This window comes from Microchirus variegatus (genome assembly GCF_963457635.1).
Source record: "Microchirus variegatus genome assembly, chromosome: 16".
In the NCBI taxonomy this organism is placed as follows: domain Eukaryota; kingdom Metazoa; phylum Chordata; class Actinopteri; order Pleuronectiformes; family Soleidae; genus Microchirus; species Microchirus variegatus.
In genome coordinates, this window is record NC_139817.1 from 564,851 (window position 1) to 586,650 (window position 21,800).

Below are 21,800 nucleotides of genomic sequence, written 5' to 3' on the forward strand. Positions count from 1 at the left end.
GCTGCTCAGACGCTAAAGATGCACGTCACTTAAAGTTTCTTTCTTCTTCTTTCTAAGCTTCTTTAAGTTTATAAACCACTCACTCTCCCACACCAAAGCCCATAGAGAAAATCAGTGATTTCACAATGACTGATTTTAGTGAATTCTGCTTTTGAAATATTGACTTTAGACTTAACTCAGTGACACAAAGTGACCACACGAGGCAGCAGAGGACCAGCAGCTCCTGTGTCCCTGTGAGCTAAAATCACTGGTTTTCTCTATGGACTTTGGTGTGGGAGAGTGAGTGGTTTACAAACTTCAGTTTCACAGTGAAATAAAGACATGTCCGTGCTCATAAAGACGTCGTAGACTTGTGTTGTGACTCTTCCTCCTCCGTCGTTTACTGCCCCCATCAGGCACGTTAGGGAATTAAACACCAGACACAGAGAGTTGGTGTGTGTGTGATAGAATTGGAAGATCAAAGCCTCCTGTCACAGTGTGACTGAGCCCACGGGCATTATGGGTAAGACAGGGCATATGGTCACACACACACACACACACACACACACACACACACACAAGATTGATACTGAGCAAGATTTGGAGAATCACTGTCGTTCATCTCTGTGCAGATCAAACAGACCATAATCTGCTGGAGAGAAGACACACACACACACACACACACACACACAGACACACACACACACACACACACAGACACACACACACACACACACAGACAGACACACACACACACACACACACACACACACAGACATCACCTTTAAAAACGTGTCTCTTTCTGCTCAGATAATCTCTGAATAATCTGAAATAATCCTGATAATTTTCACAGATCTAATCTGTAAATATAAACATGTGACGAGAAGAAGAAGAAGAAGAAGAAACAAACTGTCGTGAGGCAAAGTTTGGAGAAGCTTCATTTCACGGTTTAATCTGAATAATCTGAATAATCTGCTCAAAGTGACGTCTCAGTGTCAGCTGACTCTGGTTCTGACGTCCACAATAACATTTAAATGAATTATCAGTTGAAGGTAACGTGACTCCGCCTCCTTGTGACTCCGCCTCCTTGTGACTCCACCTCTTTGTGACTCCGCCTTCACGTGACTCCGCCTCCTCAAAGCTCCTCAGAGTTAAAAACGGCCTAATTCTTGTGCTTTTATTCATTTATTCCTCATTCATCTTTGTCTTTAATGAATTCATTCTTTTATGATTTAAAAACAAACAGGAAAAGATTGAAATAAAGTAAAATAATCACATTTGTGTTTGTTTATCTGAGAGTTTGACAGATTATTATGGTCTGTTTTTCACTGTTTTTATTTAAATCTGTGTTTTCTCTTCTCTCACAGATGCATCACCCCATTCAAATGAAACCTGCAGACAGTGAGAAATCTAACGGTGAGTCTGCACACACACACACACGCACACACGCTGAGGCGGCTGCAGCAATATCACACACACATGCATCAGTAGTCTGGGTGAATTCTGCCTGGTAATCGCTGTTCACTCCTCACTGTGTGTGTGTGTGTGTGTGTGTGTGTGTGTGTGTGTGTGTGTGTGTGTGTGTGTGTGTGTGTGTGTGTGTGTGTGTGTGTGTGTGTGTGTGTGTGTGTGTGTGTGTGTGTGTGTGTGTGTGTGTGTGTGAGAATAGCTGATCTATATAAATATATATATTTCCTACGTGTGATGAATTATTGAGTCGCTTCACGAGGACGAGGTCAGTGAAAGTTTGAATGGTTTTGGCCTCGTGGTGAACCACACACACGCACAGACACACACACACAGACACACACGCACACAGACACGCACAGACACACACACACACACACAGCCGCGTCGTCACTTTCATCTGAAAATATTTCAAGGTTTTCTTCATTTAAAAAAATCCCAGAGTTCATTCTGTTCTCAGCAGAATAATGTGATGTTTTTTAAACCTTTAAATTTCCTGATGAAGACGTTTTTATGTTGATTTTATAAACCACTCACTCTTCCACACCAAAGTCACTCACTCTCCCACACCAAAGTCACTCACTCTCACACACCAAAGTCACTCACTCTCCCACACACCAAAGTCACTCACTCTCTCACACCAAAGTCACTCACTCTCCCACACCAAAGTCACTCACTCTCCCACACCAAAGTCACTCACTCTTCCACACCAAAGTCACTCACTCTCCCACACCAAAGTCACTCACTCTCACACACCAAAGTCACTCACTCTCCCACACACCAAAGTCACTCACTCTCTCACACCAAAGTCACTCACTCTCCCACACCAAAGTCACTCACTCTCCCACACCAAAGTCACTCACTCTCCCACACCAAAGTCACTCACTCTCCCACACACCAAAGTCACTCACTCTCCCACACCAAAGTCACTCACTCTCCCACACCAAAGTCACTCACTCTCCCACACCAAAGTCACTCACTTTCCCACACCAGAGTCACTCACTCTCTCACACCAAAGTCACTCACTCTCACACACCAGTCACTCACTCTCTCACACCAAAGTCACTCACTCTCCCACACCAAAGTCACTCACTCTCTCACACCAAAGTCACTCACTCTCTCACACCAAAGTCACTCACTCTACCACACCAAAGTCACTCACTCTCCCACACCAAAGTCACTCACTCTCCCACACCAAAGTCACTCACTCTATCACACCTAAGTCACTCACTCTCACACACCAAAGTCACTCACTCTCCCACACCAAAGTCACTCACTCTCTCACACCAAAGTCACTCACTTTCCCACACCAAAGTCACTCACTCTCCCACACCAAAGTCACTCACTCTCCCACACCAAAGTCACTCACTCTCCCACACCAAAGTCACTCACTCTCCCACACCAAAGTCACTCACTCTCCCACACCAAAGTCACTCACTCTCCCACACACCAAAGTCACTCACTCTCCCACACCAAAGTCACTCACTCTCCCACACCAAAGTCACTCACTCTCCCACACACCAAAGTCACTCACTCTCTCACACCAAAGTCACTCACTCTCCCACACCAAAGTCACTCACTCTCCCACACCAAAGTCACTCACTCTCCCACACCAAAGTCACTCACTCTCTCACACCAAAGTCACTCACTCTCACACACCAAAGTCACTCACTCTCCCACACCAAAGTCACTCACTCTCACACACCAAAGTCACTCACTTTCCCACACACCAAAGTCACTCACTCCCGTTTTTGCGTTTTGTTGACTGTCAAAGAGGAAAAGTCACTGAATTATGGCGTGAAACATATCGTTAACCCCCCAAAAGAATCCTGTTGTCTCTCAGCGTGGCGTCCACTCTCCGCTCCGGTTTCTACCCAGAATGCAAAGCGGGGCGACTCCAGATCGTCTTATCAGGACGTCTGCGACGACACAGAGACGCAGTCGATCGTAACAATATCACCTCTGTTTTCTTTCACCATCGACGCAGAGTAAATTAATTACAACACTGTTAGACTCGCGGTAATCTCACACACACACACACAAACATAGAGACACACACACACACACACACACACACAGACACACACACACTTATCTCGACAGTTTGTTTCTTAAACACACAACAATTCAAACAGCAAAATAAACAAGTGTGCTATTGATTTCCCAGAGTGCAACAGACCGCTTATCTGTTTCGCCTCGCGGTGAACGCAGACAGTTTCCTCATTAAAAATGAATTGGATTAGCACACACACACACACACACACACACATACACACACACACACACATACACACACACACACACACACACACGCACACACACACACACGCACACACACACACACACACATACACACACACACGCACACACACACACACACACACACACACATACACACACACACACACACACACACACACGCACACACACACGCACGCACACACACACACACACACACAGACAGACAGACACACACATAAACACACGCACACACAGTTTCTCAGTGTTACCTGTGTTACTGCAGATTACACCTGAGAAGAAGGGATTGTGTCAGTGGAGGAGAAAGTGAGAGGGAGGCCCACAGGAGGAGGAGGAGGAAGAAGAAGAGGGGGAGGAAGAGGAGTTGGAGGAAGAAGAGGGGGAGGAGGTCGAGGAAGAGGAGGAGGAAGAGGGGAAGGAGGAGGAGGAAGAAGAGGGGGAGGAAGAGGAGGAGGAAAAGGGGGAGGAGGAGGAAGAAGAGGGGTAGGAGGTCGAGGAGGAGGATGGTGAGAAAGAGGAGGGAGGAGGAGGAAGATGATGAGGAAGAGGAGGTGGAGGAAGAAGAGGGGGAAGAGGTCGAGGAAGAGGAGGAGGAAGAGGGGAAGGAGGAGGAAGAAGAAGAGGGGGAGGAGGTCGAGGAAGAGGGGGAGGAAGAGGAGGAGGAAAAGGGGGAGGAGGAGGAAGAAGAAGAGGGGGAGGAGGTCGAGGAAGAGGGGGAGGAAGAGGAGGAGGAAAAGGGGGAGGAGGAGGAAGAAGAGGTGTAGGAGGTCGAGGAGGAGGATGGTGAGAAAGAGGAGGGAGGAGGAGGAAGATGATGAGGAAGAGGAGGAGGAAAAAGAGGGGGAAGAGGAGGAGGAAGAAGAAGAGAACATGTCTTGGTGTTGAAGTGATAATGAGACACAGATCAGACGATGATGATGAAACACATGAACTCCTCTTCTTTCTCTTCTTTCTCTTTCTCTCTTTGACACTTTTTCTTCTTTTTTCTTTTCTTTTGTTTTGTCTTGTTTTGTCGTCGTCGTCTTTTTCATCTATTTTTTTTTAAGCAAAAACACTAAAAATAAACACGGGTGAAAAGTGAAGCTCAGAGTCTGAGACACGAGGAAATCAAAGAGAATTTAGCCACGAAACTAAAGATCCAGCTCAGTTTGAGGCTTTGGTGTGGGAGAGTGAGTGGTTTACAGACTTCAGTTTCCTGTTTGTTAAGTGGCTAAAATCTGCTTTTTCCTGCAGGAATAATCCAGATGTTCCTGCTGTTCTCACTCATTAACATCCATGTCTTACATATTGACGTTCTTATTTCTTCTTCTTCTTCTTCTTCTTCTTCTTCTTCTCCTCTGCAGCGGTAGAAGACAGGAAGTTGTTTATCGGCATGGTGTCGAAGAAGTGCAACGAGAACGACATCCGGGTCATGTTCTCGGCGTTCGGACAGATCGAAGAGTGTCGGATCCTGCGAGGACCAGACGGACTCAGCAGAGGTGAGAGTTCACGCCACCACCGAACAACAGCGCCCTCCAGTGGTCGCCGCGGGTCACTGCAGCCGTCACATGACTGGTGTCGCGTGACTCGGATTAAAAAAACTTCATTTTATGACGTTCATGGAGGTTGGAAACTCTTTTTAGCGGTGTTTGTAGCGCGTCACCGGAGTCATGTTGAACTACAGTGACACCTGGAGGCCGCTGAGGTCACTGCGATGACATGATTCTCCTTTACCGCTCTATATACACCTCCCTCTCTCTGTTTTTTCTCTCCCCCTCTCACTCTCTCAGCTTCGATCACCCTCCTCCTCCTTCACCTCCTCCTTCACCTCCTCCTCCTCCTCCTCCTCCTCCTCTGACCACACAGTTTATCCTCACAGAGATGAAGGCTCATCGTCTCGTATTCAAACGTAAAAACTCCTTTGAGTAAAATGCTAACGCTCGTTACGATTTAAATGCGTTGCTACTGTTAGCATCGCGTCGCTAAATCGGACCTTTGTTGTGATAAAATACCATCTGCTAGCGTAAGAAGACAATGCTTATTATGTGTGACTGTGTTGCTGTTAGCGTCACTTTGGAGAAGCTAACACGTTGCTACTGTTAGCGTCACTTTGGAGAAGCTAACACGTTGCTACTGTTAGCGTCAGATTGAAAAAGTTAACTTTTGTCAGGGTTAAATGAGTAACCACCAAGACGCTAATTAAGCGGTGACGGATCTTCTGTCGTTAGCTGCAGACGACGTGAGTTAAGTTGAAGTTAGCTTCATCAAAGTGATGCTAGTCGGGACACATTTGACCGTAGCAACAACGTAAAACAAAAATCTGCACAAAAAGTGAGCTTTTTTGTTCAATAGGGAGTATGTTTACGCAAAGGGAGGCTAACGCTAATGATATATTATCCATAACACAAACACGCTCACAAAACACACTAATGAACTTTTTTTATGCCAACACTGTGTTGCTACTATTAGCATCGTGTCGATAAATCGGACCTTTGTTGTGATAAAACAGCGTCTGTTATCGTCACGTTAAAGAAGACAACGCTCATTATGTGTGAATGTGTTGCTGTTGGCGTCACTTTGGTGAAGTTAACTCGTTGATACTGTTAGCGTCAGATAATTTTTTTGTCGGGGTTGAATGAGTTGCTGACGTTAATGTCTCTTTAAAGAAGCTAAGTTACCGCCAAGACAGTTACAGGTCTTTTTGTCGTTAGCTGTAGACGACAATAGCACTTCTTCAAAGTGATGCTAGTTATGACACATTTGACCATAACAACACACTAATAAACTCTTGAGTGTTGTTGTTTGATGCTAACACTTATTGCAGTTAAATACGTTGCTACTGTTAACATCGCGTCGATAAATGACACTTTTGTTATGATAAAATGGCGTCTGTTAGCGTCATGTGAAAGAAGACAACATTCACTATGTGTGACTTTGTTGCTGTTAGCGTCACTCGTTGCTGACTCGTTGATACTGTTAGCACTGTCACACTGAAAAAGCAAACTTTTGTCAGGGTTAAATGAGTAACCACCAAGACGCTAATAAAACGGTGACAGATCTTCGTAATCCGACAAAGTAAAACAAAAAACATAGCTTTTTTTGTTCAATATGAAGTGTGTTTACTCAAAGGGAAGCTAACGCTAATGATATATGTATCCGTGGCCAGTGTTTGCTTCTTTAATATGATGCTAATGTTTGGTGGAGAAAGTTTTCTGTCAGAAAAATAGTTTCTTATCAGCTGTAGATTTAAAAATAGTCGCGGTAAAACACACACACACACACACACACACACACACACACCTGATCACCTCCTCCCTCCCTCCCCAGCCCCTCCCCCCTGTGTGGCGTCTCCTCCTCCTCCTCACTGTCACCGTCACAGGCTTCGTGTCGATTTTGTCCTTCACGTATATTTGTCGTACGTCACGGACGTTGTGCGCCTCCTCTTCCTCTTCCTCTTCCTCTTCCTCTTCCTCTTCCTCTTCCTCCTCCTCCTCCTGAAGGTCGTTCCTCGATCTGACGCCGAGAAACTTTTGCCTGAAACTGAGAAAACTATGAAATCACCGCGACGACCATCCCAGAATCAGTTTGTCCTCTTTTTTTATTCCGTCCCTCCGTCTGCAGCTTCTCTCTTTTGTCCTCATGAATATTTCAGACGCCGCGACCGCGTCGTCGTCGCCGCCGCTAAACTCAAACCTGTTAGCCGCCGCGTCGACGCTCCGCTCGTAAACAAACGATCAAGACGTCTTTAAGGATTCCCAAACTCCCCGAGCGTCTCAAACTCTGTCCCGCTGAGCCGCCGCGTCGCGTCGTTAAACCGCCGTATCAATCACGAGGAGCTCGCCGCAGACGCCGTCGCGCTATTAATAAAATATGGACCGCACCACCGGTGGGTGTGCGCGGGGGCCTGGGGAGCTAGCCTACTTTATTTAAAGGACTGTTTGCTGCTCTGCTGACGACAGAATGCGGCCCGAGAGTTTTATTTTTAGTCCTCGAGTCAAAAAAAGACAAAGAGACACCGTTTGTGTCTTCGGACGCTTTGAAAAGACGAGTTCTTTATTTAGAAAGTGGCTAAAGATAGAGGAGGGAGCCAGGCGCCGTTCAGGCTAACTCCTGGTTAGCACGAGGAAAAGATCGCGTTTTTCTAAAGACGCACGTCAGAGTGTCTTCGTACCATTTTTCCAAAAATCTGTTACAGGTCTTCAGACGTTCTCGCAGATGTCCAGAAATCGTACGATGTTTCAGTGTCTCGTCGTCGTCTTTGTCCTTAAAGACGCATCAATCTCTGTCCTCATAACAGTTAAGAATTAGCACAACGTCTTCCGACGTTTGGACATTTTTGTCTCCATGACTGCACATCGGAACCTCCTTTACGAGACCTTCTCGCAGATGTCCAACTGTCCACAAAAAGACATCTTGGAATGTCCTCGTAACTGCGACAAATAATCAGATGTTTGGACTTCCTGTAGACCAAAATCAAACATCTCAGAAAGACCGTCCAACAACTGAAGAACACCCATACAAGTCTTAGCATATCTGAACGTCTCACAAATGTCCTCAGAAACATCTTCAAATGTCCACGCGACGCCAAAGAAAAGTGCGATAACTTCTCCGACGTTTGATCGTCCTGATGAGCGGATCTCGCTAACGTTGAAAATGTTCCGTTTGGACGCCTCGTGGACATTTTCTTCTCCGTAAAAACCCATTAATCGATGTCCTCATAACAGTCCGAATTAGCACAGTGTCTTCAGATGTTTGGACATTTTTGTCTCCATGACTGCACATCGGAAAGTCCTTCACGAGACCTTCTCGCAGATCAATAAATCATAGGACATTCGAATGTCTTGTGTGCGTCCAACTGTCCATGAAAAGACATCTTGTAAATGTCCTCATAACTGCAACAATAATCAGATGTTTGGACTTCCTGTAGACCAAAATCAAACATCTCAGAAAGACCGTCCAACAACCAGTCTTAGCATATCTGAACGACTTTCGATCGTCCTGAAGACGTCTCACCGTCTCAAGTTTGCGGATCTTGCGAACGCTCAAAATGTCCCGTTTGGACGCCTCGTGGACTTTTCCGCTCTACCTAAGCTAAGTCCGAACCGCGTGACCTTTTCGGCGTCACCACGAAGTTTTCTCGACTCTGAGGACGTCGCAGAAACTCGTTAAAGACGGAAAAAGACTTCCTTTCTTCTTTCTGCCAAACGCGGAGACGAAATCGCGGAGTTTTTTCCACCGACGACGTTGACGCGCATCTGCTTTATAAATAACCAGAGCGACGCTAACCCACATGGAGTCAGGACTGGTCCAGTTCTGGTTCTGCAGAAACCAGGAGAGAACAGTACAGACAGAGTGAACTTGGTCTGAAATAGAACGACCTGGTTTCCTGGTTCTGCAGAGACGTGGTTTACTGGGTCAGAACCTCAGAGTCCACTTCAGTCTCTTTGATGCTCGAACACAAAGACTGAAACGAAACCAGGTCAAACTGAATCTGAGCGAAACTCAAACTAACAAACAAAAACAACGTTATTTCACATAACGACGTATTGATCTAAAGCTTCAGAATCCTGTTGATCCAGTTTCAACAAACCTTCAGATTATTATTATTAACGAGTGTAAATGACTGTTTTATACGCTCTGACTGCTGTGGTTCTCAAACACTGGGTCGTGGACCCACAGTGATTATTTTTGGGTCCCCAAACAAAGTTATTGAGGATTTATTTGCATATATGTTATAAATAATGTGCATAAAATGCAAATTCATTCACCAAACTTCAATTCAGATTGAGATTAGGTGTCAGATTATGCACAATATAATCCATAATCCCCATATCGAGAGTTTGCGCTTCTACGACCGATCACAAAATAAAAACGGTGTCTCCGCTGAGTTCCTCAATCCCGACCTCTGAAACCACGCCCTAAACTTCGCAAACAAGCCCCTCCCCCTTTCCCACAAACACCCAATCACCTGCTTCTCTAAAACGGTGTTGGCCACGCCTCCTCTCGGTCGTTTCGTTTTTTGTTTTGTTGTTTTGAATAAGATGATTCCCGTCTTTACTGAACTAGTTTGACAAAAACGTAAAAAAAATCGCAACTGGCGCAAAATCCGAAAAATATTTTTGCGTAAACTGAAGCAGATTTTTGGAGGAAGAGGAGGAGGAAACGTAACACGTTTGTGAAAACGCCTGTGCTTTGTGTTCTGTGGGGGCGGGGCCTGGTTGTGTCTGTGGTGTCCTGTGTTGGCGAGGGGGCGGGGCCTGGTTGTGTCTGTGGTGTCCTGTGGTGGCGAGGGGGCGGGGCCTGCTTGCTCATTTTTCCTCGGCTGTTGTTGAACTTGAGAAAAAATGTTGTCGTCCACCTGTGAAACTGTTCTTCTTCTCTGTTTTCTTTTATAACCACGACGACGACGATGTGTCCAAACCTTTTGTCTTGTTTTTGTTCTTTCTTGTCTCCTCCCTCCTCCTTCCTCCTTCCTCCCTCCCTCCCTCCCTCGTCTCCTCCCTCCTTTCCTCCTCTCCTCCCTACAGGATGTGCGTTTGTCACGTTTTCCACCAGAGCAATGGCACAGAATGCAATCAAAGCCATGCATCAGTCTCAGACTATGGAGGTACTGTACTCTCTCATCTCTGTTTACACCTTCTTTTATCGTCACAATAATGCAAACATAAAAACTAGCGATGGGCACGCTAACGCGACGTCAACGTTAGCACACGTTAATGCACGATGCGTTTCCATGACGACTGACCGGAGAAAGACGCCCGTGACGTCGTGTGTACGCGACATGCGATTGTCAAAATTAGTCGTAGCGCTAAACGTTAAAATGTCTTCTTCTGTCGTTAGCTGCAGACGACGCGAGCTAAGTTGAAGTTAGCTTCTTCAAAGTGACGCTAGTTGGGACACATTTGACATTTAATGGACTCTTAAGTGTTGTTTTTTGATGCTAACACTCATTACGCTTAAATGTGTTGGTAGTGTTAGCATCGCCCGAATAAATCGCACCTTTGTTATGATACAATAGCGTCTGTTAGCGTCACGTTAAAGAAACTCGTTGATTGAAAAAGCTAACTTTTGTCAGGGTTAAATGAGTCGCTACCGTCGCTAAGCTAAGTAACCACAGAGACGCTAATAAAACGGTGACCGATCTTCTTCTACCGTTAGCTGTAGACGACGTGAGTTAAGTCGTAGTTAGCTTCTTCAAAGTGATCCTAGTTGAGACACATTTGACCGAAACATCAACGTAAAACAAGAATCACCACAAAAGTGAGATTTTGTTATTCAATATGAAGTATGTTTACGCAAAAGGAAGCTAGTGCTAATGATATATTATCCAGAATACAAACACGCTCGCAAAACACTCTGAAGTGTTGTTTTTTGATGCCACCACTCATTCCATTAAATGTGTTGCTACTGTTAGCATCGCGTCGATAAATTACACCTTTGTTATGATATGATAGCGTCTGTTAGCTAACTCATTGACGCTGTTAGCATCGGATTGAAAAAGCTAACTTTTGACAGGGTTTAAAGAGTCGCTACCGTCTGTTTAAAGAACCTATGTAACCTAAAAGACGCTAATAAAACGGTGACCGATCTTCTTCTACCGTTAGCTGTAGACGACATGAGTTAAAGTTGAAGTTAGCTTGTTCAAAGTGATGCTAGTTGACCAAAACAACGTAAAACAAAAATCATCACAAAAGGGAGGTTTTTTATTCAATATGAAGTATGTTTACGCAAAAGGAAGCTAACGCTAATAATATACGAAGTGCTCCAGTTCGACTGTAGGCGCGCTAATGGGCGCTAAAGGAGCTAACGGAGCTAATTGGTAAACGGCTCGTAAACATGACAGGTCTTTTTTTCTGGTCAGTCGCCATGGAAACGCGCCGTGCGTTAATGTGCGTTAATTAACGTTGATGACGCCGTTAACGTAACCACTTTTAAGGTTTTATTTCTTTGGTTTTTGGCTCGATTTCACCCAACGGTCTGAGATAGAGACTGTGTGTGTGTGTGTGTGTGTGTGTGTGTGTGTGTGTGTGTGTGTGTGTGTGTGTGTGTGTGTGTGTGTGTGTGTGTGTGTGTGTGTGTGTGTGTGTGTGTGTGTGTGTGTGTGTGTGTGTGAGAGGTTGTGTCAGGATGAGAAATATGGAATGCAGCCGCCCCGGCCCGGCGCCCTCTTCATTGATGGTCCTGTCACTGTCATATCCATTCTCATTACGGCCGTGACATTCAGACACACACACACACACACACACACACACCTGACGCTGGCTGAATGTCAGGCTCTAATGAAAGTGGAAATGAATGAATGTGTGAGTGAGTGAGTGAGTGAGTGAGTGAGGTAATTCACTGGAAACACAAACAGACGAGAAGCTTCATTGTGTTTCTATTATAACAGACTGTTTTATTCTGGGATGTGAACATGACTCAGCAGAAACACCCACTGGTGAAGACATGAGCATTAATGTCCTCACGTCTCAAACAACATCCATGATCAATGTGTGACTGCATGAATTTGTGGTTTCGACTCGTTGTCGACAGATATCGGTTTTTCAGCCGATATCAACACGATTATCACGAATTAGTGAGACAGAGACAAACTGATCTGTGGACATTAACACTGACACCTAATCTAATCCATGAAATGTCCTCACAATGTCCTCAGAGCAACGTTAAGACAAATCTTACTGTGTTTGGACGTCTCGTGGACATGTCCCTTTTCATAAAACATGTCAAAATGTCCTCATAGCAACTTTAAAATAACATCTGGGACAAATCTTACCGTGTTTGGACGTCTCGTGGACATGTCCCTCTTCATAAAACACCTCAGAATGTCCTCATAGCAACTTTAAAATAAAGTCAGAGATAAATCTTACTGTGTTTGGACGTCTCGTGGACATGTCCCGCTTCGTAAAACACGTCAAAATGTCCTCATAGCAACTTTAAAATATCATCTGAGACAAATCTTATTGTGTTTGGACGTCTCGTGGACATGTCCCTCTCCATAAGACACCTCAAAATGTCCTCATAGCAACTTTAAAATATCATCTGGGACAAATCTTACAGTGTTTGGACGTCTCGTGGACATGTCCCTCTTCATAAAACACCTCAGAATGTCCTCATAGCAACTTTAAAATAAAGTCCGAGACAAATCTTACCGTGTTTGGACGTCTCGTGGACATGTCCCTCTACATAACACACCTCAGAATGTCCTCATAGCAACTTTTTAATAAAGTTCGAGACAAATCTTACTGTGTTTGGACATCTCGTGGACATGTCCTTCCACATAAAACACGTCAAAATGTCCTCATACCAACTTTAAAATATCATCTGAGACAAATCTTACGATGTTTGGACGTCTCGTGGACATGTCCCTCTACATAAAACACGTCAAAATGTCCTCATAGCAACTTTAAAATATCATCTGAGACAAATCTTATTGTGTTTGGACGTCTCGTGGACATGTCCCTCTTCGTAAAACACTTCAGAATGTCCTCATAGCAACTTTAAAATAAAGTCCGAGACAAATCTTACCGTGTTTGGACGTCTCGTGGCCATGTCCCTCTACATAAGACACGTCAAAATGTCCTGTGAGGGGAACATCTTCATCGATGGCGTGAAATCTGGGATTAAATTAGTTCCATTTGTGAGATTATTTGTGTGTAAATGTAACTTTTGAGAGACAGGACTGTAGAAAACATGGACTGTAGAAGTTTCAGAGGAAGAATGAGAGACGGTTTTATTTCCCCTGCAGAAACAGACCTTGTTTTTCCCCTCGCAGCACTTTTTATTTTCTGAAGACGTGGAAGTGAAGAAGCTTCAGAGGGAAAGTGAGATTCTCTCCTGACACCAGATCAGAAAATAAACCCGAGCTAATGGAAAATCTAAAAACCAGAGGCTGTTAACGACAAATCATCGTCGTCATCCTCCTCCTTTTTTAGTTTAGGTTTATTTTTAGTCGTTAACGACACTCTGTGGAGTCGTGAAATAATAATAATTCTGTGAGTCATCGCGTCGCCCCCTGCTGTTTGTGTTGAGAAGTGGACAATTTCAAATCAATCAGGTTTGTTTTTAACACGACGTGACGTCGAATTGAAGCAACAGCGAGGATTTTTCTGCTGGAGGATTTTAAACCAAACAAAAAGACCAAAATATGCGTCTCATATCTCATAATAATGAGTTAATATCTCATAATAATGAGTTAATATCTCATAATAATGACTTAATATCTCATAATAATGACTTAGTATCTCATAATAATGACTTAGTATCTCATAATAATGACTTAGTATCTCATAATGACTTAATATCTCATAATCATGACTTAGTATCTCATAATAATGACTTAATATCTCATAATAATGACTTAATATCTCATAATAATGACTTAGTATCTCATAATAATGACTTAGTTTCTCATAGTAATGACCTATTTCATAATAATGACCTATTTCATAATAATTAATATCTCATAATAATGACTTAGTATCTCATAATCATGACTTAGTATCTCATAATAATGACTTAGTATCTCATAATTATGACTTAGTATCTCATAATAATGACTTAATATCTCATAATAATGACTTAATATCTCATAATAATGACTTAGTATCTCATAATAATGACTTAATATATCATAATAATTACTTTGTTTCTCATAATAATGAGTTAATATCTCATAATAATGACTAAGTTTTTAATAATAATTACTTAGTTTTTCATAATAATGAGTTATCTCAAAATAATGACTTAATATCTCATAATGATAAAGTTTAGTATCTCATAATAATGACTTAGTTTCTCATAATGAGTTAATATCTCATAATAATGACTTAGTTTTTAATAATAATGACTTGTGTGGCAGAATCTGATCTGGACTGGTAAAGACAGAAACCGTGGACGTGCTGCTGTGTTCAGTCCAGAGTTCAGTCCAGTTTTCGCGTACGTGGACGGTCCTGGTCTTGGCTCGCTCCTCAAGGTCTGGACTCTCATTCCGGGCTGGATTTCCCTCGACTCGGCCGCTGTCGGCCGCGGTAATGAGATATTTAGCCGAACAGAAGAAGGAGCTCTCGTCTCCTGGGGAATCGAGCGCATCGCAGCGACGACAACAAGGCCACAGACTGACTCCTCGTCTCCTCGTCTCCTCGTCTCCTTTCCTTTATCCGTTAGTAAAGTCCCACTAAAGCGCTGTGGTTGAACACAGTCTCTGTCACAGTGGACTCACCTGAGCGTCTCTCAAACTCTTTGATTGATCTCTGTCTCTGTGCTCCACTGATTTGGCCTGGAGTCAGACTTTGATGCTGCGAGCTTCGCTGAGCTGTGATACACGGCGACGCACGGCTTTAATCAGGAGCATTGTGGGTAATTTGTTTTAATCTGCTTGATAGGGTAGCTGTCAGTGTGTGTGTGAGGTGTCCCATATGACACACACACACACACACACACACACACACACACTTTTCTCTAATTGTCCAGATCTTTAAATCATCCTCTCGTTCGTCCTCTTCTTTTGTCCTCCCACTCTCTCTCACACACACACACACACACACACACACACACACACACACACACACACACACACACACACACACACAGACACACACACACACAAGTGTGGAGGTGATGAAATAGTTGGAGAACAGAGGAAATCTGTTTCTGGTGAAATTGTTCTGGACTCAGATAACTGACAAGAGAAGTCTCAGCGGATTTAAACTCAAGTGTGTGTGTGTGTGTGTGTGTGTGTGTGTGTGTGTGTGTGTGTGTGTGTGTGTGTGTGTGTGTGTGTGTGTTAAAAGTCCATTATTGTTGAATGTGTGACGCGTTTCATCTCTTTTTGTGACGATCTTTCACCTTCAAATAATGTTAGTTTTTACAGAAATGGCCGTAAAAATATGTAAACATTTGTGAAACTTGTGTTGTTAGCATGTGTGGCGTTAGCATCAGAGAAAGTCTTATGTTAGCTTGTGGTTTTAGCCAGAACCTTCAGCAGTTCAACAGTGTGTTGTTAGCTCATGTTGATATTATGAAGCTAAAGTAAAGTATGTTGCATGTGTTAGTATTGAAATAAAGTGTTGTGTAGTTAGCTAACATGATGGAAAAGTGCTGCGTTGGTGTGCGTTAACATGAAGCTTAGCATTAAGTAGAAGTTCAGTAGTAGGTTGTGTGCTCAAAGCTAGCTCAAAGCTAAAATGTTGAGTTATGAGTTTGTGTTGTTAGCATGAACCTAAAGTGCTGTTTAGTTAGCTTTGATTGAGTTTGTGGTTGTAAGTTGTGTGTGGTTAGCTTGTATAGCTAACAGCGCTCTTGTATCTGTGTTGTTTTTTTTAGCTGGAGATGCTATATGTGCTCATTTAGCGGAGCTTCTTCTCGTGCTAATGCGGTGTTTAGCTAGTCCACATTGATTGGATGTGTTGGACGTGTTGTTTCGTCATGATTAGCTCCTGAGCTAAAGTTAAGACCTCACCAAATAGCAGATTTTAAATATAGTATGTATATATATATACATGTGTGTATATATGTATATATATATATACGTATACATATGTATACGTATATATATATACTGTAATTTCCACCTTCGTGTTTGTGTTTGAGGAAAAGCCGCTCATTTTTAAGGTTATTACAGCTGATTTTATTTGCTTAGCAATGTTTGTTTTAATCATCTAAATGAGCCTGAATGTTGAATAAGTCATGTTTATAATATTTATATGATTATGATTAACTCATTAACTTTAAACAAGTTTAAACTTTGCCATTAAATCATTTAATGCAGACGTTATTTATGCAAACATGAACCCAGTTCACCACGTGTCTCCTGTCTCTTTGTGTCCTCGTGTCCTTGTGTCCTCTCCTCGTGTCCTCGTGTCCTCTGTCCTCGTGTCCTCGTGTCCTCGTGTCCTCTGTCCTCACAGGGATGTTCGTCTCCCATCGTGGTGAAGTTCGCCGACACACAGAAGGACAAGGAGCAGCGGCGTCTGCAGCAGCAGCTGGCGCAGCAGATGCAGCAGCTCAACAGCGCCACCACCTGGGGGAGCCTGACCGGCCTGGGCGGCCTGACCCCACAGTATCTGGCTGTAAGGAGCGCCGCCACGCCGCCCACCATCACCACCTCCTCCTCCTCCGCCCCTTACTACAGCCCAGTGGCCAACGCCGCCGCCGCAGTCAGTGCCCGACCAAAACCTCTCAAAAAAACAAAAACAAACGTCCCCAAAGCTTCTCGTCTTTACCTCCTCCCTCCTTTGTCCTTTAATCCCTCCTTCATTCCTAACGCTGTTCCCTCCTTCCTTTCATCCTCCTCTTCAGAGACGTTAACTCTCTGGAGACGATGTTTGAGTCCAGGAACTAAATCTGCTCTTTTTAATGCATCATATTCACATGCAGAAAGATTCCATGTGACATAGTATAAATATATATATGTATATATACATATGTATATATATTTATACATATATATATATATATATAGTAGTGCTGGGCGCGCAACGCGTTTCCATGACGACTGATCAGAAAAAGGCGCGTCATGTTTTACGTGCCGTGACACCGGAGTCCAGGCACCAGTTAACCAGTTAGCCACGTTAGCTCAGTTAGCTCCTTTTAGCGGCGTTAGCGTTAGCCTATATTGGAACTGGAGTCTGGTCTGTTTATTGAAGGAAAAAGAGCAGCGCTAACAAATAACGTTAGCGTACCTGTGTAACTGCGTATGTTAAAGTTTAGCGTTAACGTGCGTTAAAGTTGACACAGTTAACCGCCGCTATCGCGTTAACGCACCCAGCACTAATATATATATATACATGTATCTTTATATATACATATATAGATACATGTATAACACATAGCTTATATGGGAAGTGTTTATGTGTTTAATTCTGTGTTAAATGATTTATTTGTTCCTTCCAAAGCCAATTCATCCATTAATCTTGTTTCTGATGCATAAATAATCACATTTAAGGGACAGATCAGTCTTTTAAAGTGGCTTCACGACGTTCTGTGAATCATAATTTTTGTTAAAATTCAAGTGATTTCACTGCGATCTCGAGAACAACAACAACAACAACAACAGAGGCTGAAACATGAAAAACAAAGTGTTTTAGCCTCTTTACGAAAGATTAACTGATAAATTCTACATGAGTTTGAGTCTAAGACGTCTTTAAGAACACGTTGGGTGACTTTGGTGTGGGTGAGTGAGTGACTTTGGTGTGGGAGAGTGAGTGACTTTGGTGTGGGAGAGTGAGTGACTTTGGTGTGGGAGAGTGAGTGACTTTGGTGTAGGAGAGTGAGTGACTTTGGTGTGGGAGAGTGAGTGACTTTGGTGTGAGAGAGTGAGTGACTTTGGTGTGGGAGAGTGAGTGATTTTGGTGTGGGAGAGTGAGTGGCTTTGGTGTGGGAGTGTGAGTGACTTTGGTCTGGGAGAGTGTGACTTTGGTGTGAGAGAGTGAGTGACTGGTGTGGGAGAGTGAGTGACTTTGGTGTGGGAGAGTGAGTGATTTTGGTGTGGGAGTGAGTGACTTTGGTGTGGGAGAGTGAGTGACTTTGGTGTGGGAGAGTGAGTGACTTTGGTGCGGGAGAGTGAGTGACTTTGGTGTGAGGAGAGTGAGTGATTTTGGTGCGGGAGAGTGTGACTTTGGTGTGAGAGAGTGAGTGACTGGTGTGGGAGAGTGAGTGACTTTGGTGTGGGAGAGTGAGTGATTTTGGTGTGGGAGAGTGAGTGACTTTGGTGTGGGAGAGTGAGTGACTTTGGTGCGGGAGAGTGAGTGACTTTGGTGTGAGGAGAGTGAGTGATTTTGGTGCGGGAGAGTGAGTGACTTTGGTGCGGGAGAGTGAGTGACTTTGGTGTGGGAGAGTGAGTGGTTTACAAACACCCTGAGATGTTCTTAAAGACTTCGTAGACTCAAACTGACTTAATTTTTGCTAAGTGGCGAAAATGCTAACATTGAGATGTTGATTTGCAGCTAATTCCAGTGTTTGAGTGAAGAGTCTCTGACGGCGTCAGATAACACTTTTGTTGTCGAGGTCTAATTTAGTCTCAGATTAGAGGAAACAAACAAGTGTTTCAGATCAGTTTGCTCCTCGTTTACTTACCTTCTTCTTCTTCTTCTTCTTCTTCTTCTTCTTCTTCTTCTTCTTCTTCTTCTTGTCTTTTCTCGCCGTCATCAGCTGCTGCAGCAGGCGACGACCTCCGGAAACCTGGGAGCGTTCAGTGGGATCCAGCAGATGGCCGGTGAGTCCGTCCTCTTTGTTTGGTCTTTTTTTTAAAAAAAACAGACTTTTGTGAAAGAACCAGAATAAAGAATAAAGAATAAAGAGAGAGAGAGAGAGAGAGAGAGAGAGAGAGAGGAAGTGTCAGCAGAGAGGAGGATCTTTGCTCTGATGATTTATAAACTCTTAAAGTGAGATTTATCTTGATCTTCTAATGAGAGCAGACAGGAGTTCTGCCCCAGGCCTTTGTCAGGAGAGACGATGAATCACAGGAAGCTGACGAGCAGAAAAACCATTAAAAGTGCTGTCGTCTGCTCGTGGGAGCGTTTGCTCTGCGGCCTGGCGCCCTCTGCTGGTCATGAGTTTCTGCAGCTTCAAAGAGAGATATTTAAACGAGTCTTTTCCTTCATACACTTCATTAGTCACTTTGTTCTGCTACGACTGTTTATCTCTGATTGACTTCCTGCTCTGACGAGGCTCAGCCTCTCATTGGTCAGAGAACTTCGTCACTGAAGAGACGACGATGTCCAACTGTAGATTATAGTGAAATAAGATTGTTTTTAAAATCCTGGAAACAAATTAAACGTTAATCTAGAACATTTAGCAAAATGCTACGATGGCTCCGCCCACATTGAGGAGGAGCTATGAGGTGAAGGTGCCAAAGAATGGAACTTTAGAAGATAATATATGTATTATATTATATTGTAGTATATTTTATCTTATTATATTATATTATATTGTATAGTATTATATATCACATTATATTATATCATATTATATTATATTGTAGTTTATTATATTATATTGCATTATATTATATTATATCGTATATTTATTATATTATATTACCTTATATTAAATTATATTACATTATATTATATTATATTATATTATATTGCATTATATTATATTATATTATATCGCATTATATTATATTACCTTATATTATATTATATTATATTATATTATATTATATTATATTGCATTATATTATATTATATTATATTATATTATATTATATCATATTATATTATATCGCATTATATTATATTACCTTATATTATATTATATTATATTATATTATATTGCATTATGTTATATTATATTATATTATATTGCATTATATTATATTATATTATATTATATTAAATCATATTATATTACATTATATTGTATCGTATTATATTATATTATATCGCATTATATTATATTATATTATATTATATTATACCTTCACTCAGCTGTAGTCACGTGACGTCTGGATTTCTATCGACGTAAAGTAGAATGTTGTTGTTTTTGTGACGCAGACGTGAAAACGCGACGTTTTTTTATTTGTGTCACTTTGGTCACGTGACTCGTGCTGTGAACGATCTGAGTCTTCAGACGTAACCATGGAAACGTGGTGAGGCAGTGATTGACAGCTGAACCACTGAGTGACAGCTGTCGATCACTCTTTAACGTGACGAAGTGGCTTCAATTAAAGCAGTGAGTGATCGATTAGACACACACACACACACACTCAGTGTGAGCCAGTTATTTTAATCTCCTGCTCATTTTCTCGTCTAACTGTCGGGAAAAAACGAACGTTTCATCAGCGAAAGAGAAAGTGTTTGACAAGTGAGAGGAAACAGGAAAACAGAGCGTTTGTTTGTGGAAAACGCTCAAAGCAGACAAAGGAAAACACAGGATGGAAATGAACGGTTAGAAGGAATGAAAATGGATGGAAAGGAAATGAAAAATCAGGACGGATAAAAGCAGCAATGAAGAAATATGAAAGTGAAGAAGAGGAGAGAGAAAAAACGGATTAAAGAAAGACGACTGGGAAGTGAAAGGATGAAGAGGAAAGAGATTAAAAAAAGGGTGGAGAGGAATTAAAGTGAGATTAGAGGAAATAAAAGCACGTGATCTCGTGAAATACGTTTAAAAGAGCGTAGAAGAAGAAAGAGTCGAGGAAAACGGACATTTTGAGTTAAATGTGAGGTTTAAAAACCAACAGGAAACAAAGAGAAAAGTCATTTCAGTGGATCACTCTCTACGCTGATGAAGTTCGGGAAAAGATAACGGTTTAGTAAAGATTAGAAATTAAAATTCTATTTTGATATAAGCCATCGTGATGTTGCAATTACAAATATTTAGGCTGATATCGCACAGCATTTCAAAATAAAAGTCCTTATTTTTATAGATAGTCCAAGACCAAAAAAAACCCAAACATGTATGACACAAATGTGTAAATAACGAAAAGAGAATTAAAACATTCACTCAAAATATACATGTAGACAGACTTGTATATAATTAAATTTCATTTCAAAATAAGTGTAGTGAGACCCCTGCTGGAGAAGAAGAAAGATTCAAGGAAAACGGACATTTTGGTTAAATGTGAGGTTTAAAAACCAACAGGAAACAAAGAGAAAAGTCATTTCAGTGGATCACTCTCTACGCTGATGAAGTTCGGGAAAAGATAACGGTTTAGTAAAGATTAGAAATTAAAATTCTATCTTGATATAAGCCATCGTGATGTTGCGATTACAAATATTTAGGCTGATATCGCACACCATTTCAAAATAAAAGTCTTTGTTTTTATAGCTAGTTCAAGACAACAACAAAAAAAAAAAATTTATGACACAAAACGAATGTGTAAATAACAAAAAACAGAATGAAAACATTCACTCAAAATATACATGTAGACAGACTTATATATAATTAAATGTTGAATTTAGTCATTTCAAAATAAATGTAGTGAGACCCCTGCTGGAGAAGAAGAGAGAGTCGAGGGAAAAAGGACATTTTGGTTAAATGTGAGGTTTAAAAACCAACAGGAAACAAAGAGAAAAGTCATTTCAGTGGATCACTCTCTACACTGATGATGTCATCGTGTTTGTGACAAAGTGACGAGATCAAATGTGACGCGTTCGTGAAGAACGGTGGTG

The 21,800-nt window shown here is 42.2% G+C and overlaps 1 protein-coding gene across 2 annotated transcripts in view; it reads left to right on the forward strand.

The window, feature by feature from the left end:
- Positions 1–21,800, forward strand: part of celf2 (cugbp, Elav-like family member 2) — a gene marked incomplete at its 5' end in the record, with an annotated part of 157,555 nt that overhangs the window by 122,582 nt on the left and 13,173 nt on the right. The window contains 5 exons of one of the 2 annotated variants that reach the window (XM_083902154.1): positions 1,347–1,395; positions 5,049–5,183; positions 10,212–10,291; positions 16,590–16,751; positions 18,832–18,895. In XM_083902154.1, coding sequence (XP_083758280.1) covers positions 1,347–1,395; positions 5,049–5,183; positions 10,212–10,291; positions 16,590–16,751; positions 18,832–18,895 — 490 coding nt within the window. Of the gene's footprint in view, positions 1–1,346; positions 1,396–5,048; positions 5,184–10,211; positions 10,292–16,589; positions 16,839–18,831; positions 18,896–21,800 lie in introns of both variants that reach the window. The other variant, XM_083902155.1, reaches the window with a different exon arrangement.